The sequence below is a fragment of the Labeo rohita genome, unplaced genomic scaffold, assembly GCF_022985175.1.
Source record: "Labeo rohita strain BAU-BD-2019 unplaced genomic scaffold, IGBB_LRoh.1.0 scaffold_71, whole genome shotgun sequence".
NCBI lineage: Eukaryota > Metazoa > Chordata > Actinopteri > Cypriniformes > Cyprinidae > Labeo > Labeo rohita.
Window position 1 is genome coordinate 731,452 of NW_026129645.1, and position 6,158 is coordinate 737,609.

General features: G+C 32.5%; 1 protein-coding gene across 2 annotated transcripts; it reads left to right on the forward strand.

Moving 5' to 3' along the window:
• Nucleotides 1–1,028: 1,028 nt before the first annotated feature.
• LOC127161676 (CD276 antigen homolog) lies at nt 1,029–5,693 on the forward strand. Of its 2 annotated transcripts, XR_007827140.1 has the most exons (5): nt 1,029–1,107; nt 3,155–3,192; nt 3,482–3,808; nt 3,908–4,622; nt 5,068–5,693. XR_007827140.1 is itself a non-coding variant. In XM_051104391.1 (4 exons), the coding sequence occupies exons 1-4, from the start codon at nt 1,097–1,099 to the stop codon at nt 4,147–4,149; spliced, it is 618 nt and encodes a 205-aa protein (XP_050960348.1). In that variant the 5' UTR covers nt 1,029–1,096; the 3' UTR covers nt 4,150–5,693. The 2 variants fall into 2 exon arrangements, 1 of the variants encoding a protein (XP_050960348.1); XM_051104391.1 differs by having other exon boundaries at nt 3,908–5,693.
• Nucleotides 5,694–6,158: the final 465 nt, after the last annotated feature.

Here is a 6,158-nt window from a genome sequence, read left to right on the forward strand (position 1 = left end):
CAAGAATAAGGGATGAAACCATTTTTAGAGACTAAAGTCTCTCACCCTATAGAAGGAAAACAAGTGGGCAAAAGAAGAAAATGTAGAAGGACACGGGGGCCAATACTGTTAATTCAGACAGGGCCGACATGAAACCCATGGACAAAACCATGTAGGGCCCATATCTCAAGTCCATATCGTGTCCAAATTGGCCCCATCATAAAATCTTTCCAAGAAAGATGCAATGTGTAGAAAGGAATTGAGGAAAAATGGACGAAGTTATATTTGAAGTTGAAATTTTATTTTATCCAGTGGCATGATGGGTTTTTCTTTTTTTTTTTTTTTTTTTATTTTGAATTGGACTCTTGTAATTACAGTAACTTAAATGTGATATGAGCGCACTGTAAAATATTTAGTTTTACATGCATGAAGCTTATGAATATTTATGTAGGCCACACTAACTGAGACTAAAAATCTCAGAAACTGAAAAACTTGTAACAATGTTTGACACAATTATGACATCGGCACTTGAAAAGGATGGAGAAATAACACCTGTCTGTAACTCTACCTTTTTTGTTTTAAAAGTTATACAGATAAATTGGATATTGTCATAGTTTCATTTTTTTAAAAAGTATTATTTTTAAAAGTATTTCATTAACACTGTAAAACTAGCAATTTTTTTTTCCTTCTTTAATTGGTTAACAATGTGAGGCTATTTTGGAAGTTGCCATCTGTTGGTGTAGTTCCAGCCTCTACCAGCAGGGGTTTAGAGGAACGTGACCGGAAATGTCTAACAGGAACCTGCTAACCAGTCAATTCCTGACCTCCTTGTTTCTAATACAGCAACTGAGGAAGTGATGTAAATTTGACATCATCTTTCTTCTGATAACCGTAATCAATTTTTCTATATTTTTTTCTTGTTTTGGAAAGTTGTGGAAGCGCAAGCATGAACATAATAATAATAATAGTAATTAATAAGAGCTTGTGCTTAGGTCTTTTATTTACCTGAACATATTTTTTAAATATATCTATGACGACTTCCGCTAAGGCCGACCCCGGAAATGTGAAAAGGAAAACATACTTTCGGTTCCAATATAATATCTGTTACTGATTAACCATGATCATCAGGTATGTTTTATGGTTTTTAACGACACTCTGTTCATGCAAAACACGTCGTAGCCTATTCCCACATGTTTCACTTTGAAACTGCCCTGGTCCGTGCAAAAAGACTTAACGTAGTTTGTGTGCTTGTAACTGCGGCTGGCCTGGTTTGTTATTGTTCTTTGTATTGTTGTTGTCCAACTGATATCAACTAAAATTTACAATCAAAGCCTTTGGACGGCATTATTACATTAATTACTAATTAATGATATTTACTTGTGTATCCGTGGGAAAATTACTAACTATTATTACTAACTACTATTATTTAGTTTTTCGGCTAGCATTAAACATTAGCATTTTATGTCACAGTGCTTGTGTGTGTGTGTGTGTGTGTGTGTGTGTGTGTGTGTGTGTGTTTGTTTGTTTGTTTTGTTTGTTTGTTTGAAAGTAACTTGTTTCGTAAAATCTTAAAGTGCATTCAGAGTTCTCAAGGTTTTACTAGTAGGATAAGATGTGTAAAGATACACCACTTAAGAACATTTACTGCTAAATTATATCTTTTTTTGCAAAGCAGATTTACAAATTAAATCACTCTAAGGAGTCAAATATCACCTTGTGATAGCAAGGCAAAAAAATTTTTATCTGATTTTTTGATTACTGATTAAGGTACTCCTGAAATTTTTGACTGTGCTCCTACATTTTTTAATTAAAAAGAAAAGTAAAAGTACAGCCCTGATTTGGGATATTGCACTACATTGTCACATCAATGCCGCAACAAACGCACAGTATTATTAATATTATTTTGTTGACTATCCAACAAAATAATACTCTGTCAAACTGTCAATCGATTAATCATGATTAATCGCATACAAAATAAAAGTTTGAGTTTGCCTAATATATGTGTGTGTACTGTGTGAAATTATTATGTGTATATATAAATACACAGAAATTAATGTATATATTTAAGGGATATTTGTTATTTATGTACAAAATAATTGTATTTCTATATAATATAAATTATTTAGAAATGATAATAAATACATATACTATATATACTATATACTTTATATATACTATATAAATTTCGTAAATATATACATGGACGTGTTTATATTTATATACATAATAATTACACATAGTAAACACACATATATTAGGCAAACTCAAACTTTTATTTTGTATGCGATTAATCGTTTGACAGCCCTACACACAGTCAAACGCGAGCCTTTCAAAGTATACTCCTTTTGAGGTGTACATGAATGCAGATGGTCGACACATGCACTTTAGAAATCTTCATCTTAGTCCACCATCTGCTCAATTTTTCTCCAAAAGTTATGACCGCTAAAAATGTAGTGGTCACAACTCCGTAAAACATATTAATAACTACTCCCTGATGTCTGCAATTTATATACAGTATAATTACCCAACGATATAATTGCAAGAGAAAGCACTGAAGTATATATATACATATATATACATATATATATATATATATATTTTTTTTTTTTTTTTTTTTTTTTTTTCTCCCATCTCGTATTTAGGGGTTTTGTAGTACACGTTATTTCCTTTCTTCAGAAAGGAACATTTTTATGAACACGGTATGATCCCTGACAAGAAGTGTGGAATATTTTTGATTTATTAGGAAATTAAAAGTCAATAGGAAACACTGATTTCTTGAGTCAGGACCATCCATACTATAGACTGGTTTGTTTTTGTATTAAAATACTGGTGCATTTAATGTCCAGTGTGCACAAAAGCTTTGTGAATCATGATTGAAAAATTGTGAGTCAATTTTTAATCAAATAGTGACCCCAAGAAACAATTTTAATCGTATCGTGAGGTACCGAAAGGTTCCCACCCCTACTAGTCTACAAACCTCTGAAGGACTAAACTAGGAGGGATGCAGCCTCGGTAGGATGCAGCCATCCGTTTAAGAAACACCCATAAAGTCAGAAAGTATTTTTACTAGCGTGCACCTTGTGGTGATCATGTGATCATCTCAAACTTGCTAGTGTGATAATCTACTGATTGAGCTACAAGAAATTAATGGAAATTATTTGTTCTATTTCTGCAGTTTCTGCTTCTGTGTATTTGCAGTGCTGATTAATAAAGGTGAGCATCTGAAAAACATTTAATAGATACATTCATCCAAAACATTTACTGGATTGTTATATTTCTGTGTTGTTTAATTCTTATTACTTTAAAAAGGGTTTTTGAAAAACTTAATACCTGTTTTAGAATATTTAGCGAAATGTGTCAGATATCTTTATTTCGTATTTAACATTTTAACTAAAGTATGGATTTTGCCATGAATTTCCAAATAATCTGGCATGGCATTAAAAGAAAGAATATGTATAAATGTCAGACTGTGTGTTTACAGTTAAAGTTTGGGTGATTTCAGTGTGTCTGCAGATCACAGTAGAGGCCGTAATAGATGGTTCTGTTGTCCTGCCGTGTTCTTCAACTCAGCATGATCGTAAACTTCAAGACATTAATGTGCATTGGAGGCACAATAACCGTGAGATTGTGTATGATATAATCAGTGGTAAAGATTCAGTAGAGTTACAGGTCCAACGGTACAAGAGCAGAGCTAAAACTTTTCCTGATGCGTATCTGAGAGGAAACTTCTCTCTTGAACTCATCAATCTTCAACACGCTGATGCAGGAAAATACACCTGTCTCATCTCACACTCATCTGAACATTCATCTGTAAAGCTGATTGTCAATGGTGTGTAGTTCAATTAATGAATGCTGCTCTATATACATTACAGACAGATCTTGTGCCGTTGTCACATTGCAATGATGGTCTTTCTTTTTTTCTTTGCAGAGTCAACAACAGAAAATGAAACCAAATCACCAAAAACAGAATATGGAACCAAATCAGCTGATCAAGGAAACGAAGAAGCAGAACAAGATGCTACATCATCATCTTTGCTCTGGGTTTACATTGGAGTACCTGCATTATTAATAGCGCTTATAGCCTGTTTGATCGTCATCTATAGAAAAAAAATTAAAGCGGCAATATTCTCTCCTGTTACGACTGAAGATAAACAACAGCGACAGGAATAAATATGTAAAAGTTTCAAAACTTATTTTAACTAATTTGTTACAGCTTTCATTGTTTCATTCTGGTGTCAGAGACACTGTTTTGTGCTCTTATATTCTTGCTGTTTGTACTGCGTTGCTCTTAGTATATAACAGAATGATCTCGAATTTTTTTTTTTTTTAGTTGAAAGATACATGATTCTGTGAATATGTTAGTGCCTTAACAGTTCTGTACCCAGGGTTCGTACAGGGTGCTTAAAGTGCCTAAAGTAGTTGAATTTGACTGGAAAACCCTTGAAAACAACATTTATGTAAAAGGTACTTGAAAAGTACTCAAATTTTTCAAAGGCAGTATATGTGAAATTAATGTTCATTTTTGTTTTTTAAACAGTCTTTTGAAGCAAAATTACCAATGCAGCACATCTGATATAAATACAGGGCCATTTAACCAGGCTTTCAGGAGTGCATGAGATCTCGTGACAGTGATACTCCTTAAGGTAAAGCAGAGTTTGTGGTGAAACCTTTAATTGTGCTTGCATTATATTGTTCAGGCTTTTACTGTATATGCTGTGAGTATATGTCTATTTTTATTACTAAAAATATCAGATTACTCAATTGTCAAAATAATCCGTAGATTACTTGATTACCAAAATAATTGTTAGTTATGGCCCTAGATTAGTTAAAACATTTCAAAATACAACTGCATTGTTTTGCTTTTTGTGATTAGAAGACAAGTATTATGATGTAACTTTAATTTATCAGGTCAGTCATATATTCATGAAAAAAAATTAATAAGGAAAGCGATAACTTTGCCATAGTGTCCTTTCAAATGTTAAAATTGCCTCAGTCATTGCATGCTTTGCATGTGCTGCACTTTTTTTGTACCAATTTGTTTCATTTATTTATTAGAATTTGAAAGATAATAATGATATTGTTCGACAGGTGAGATCTCTGATTTTGGTCCTTGAAAACCCGAAAAGTAGTGCTTGAAAAGTCCTGGAATTTCATTTTGCAGTATCTGTGTGAACCCTGTGTACTACAAGTGTTTGTGTGTTTGTTTGTTTTTGTTTGTTTTCCTTTTTTTGTGTTTGCAAATATTAAATGCATTTTGTATTATGTATTTTTATTTAGTTTATTAAATAATAATTTAAATTAGACCTGCACATCATTTATGAAATCTGATTTATTAATTCCTGCTTCATACAGTGTGCAGAAGACAAAATATTAGCATGGTACTCAAGAAATACACTATATACTTCTACAGGCTACAGACCAAAATTGTATTTGCCTGTTGTTTTATCTTCTGTAAACATGTTAAAATGTATATTTCTGACTTTTGTTTTGTCCACTGTCTGAGACTCTGTTTATGCCAGGGTGATACATATTTTGCTGCTTGTGGAGTTTTCTTCCAAAATAAGTCCAGAAATGGAGTTCTGTCTTCTAGGTGAATTAGTGGCATCTTTCTAGTGGGCACTAATGTGCAGGTTCTGCTCCTGACATTGCAGAGCTTGAGCCTAGTATGAACTCAGGTCATTTTTTTATGTGATTAATAAAGTGTATTGTCCCAATTCAGCTGTACATGCGTCATTTGATATTTTAGGATGCACTTTCAAATTTTGAGTATAATGCAGTTGGTTCAGTTACTGGTTTTAGGATTTTAGCCAGGTTTGTGGGTATGTTCAAGAACATTGTTTTCTGCTCTGAAGATTTTTTATTTTCCCTAATCCTGGATCTGTTTTGAAAAAAAAAAAAAAAAAAATCATTCTCTCGCTGTCTCTCTGTTTATATCTTTCTGTCTTTCTCTCTTCTTTTTATGGCACCCCATGACAGCATTGACTCTTGTCAGGCTTGTTTGGCTGCTTTGTGTTACGTTGAAATTTAAACTATCGAAGCTATTGACCAGTGCTTGTAAAACAAGAAACATTACAAAATCTGAAGCTTAATTTTTTTATTTATTATATTTAAGATGAATGAAATCAAATAACAGTTATATAATTTGGCATAATAGATTATAATGTTATATAATCTTAATA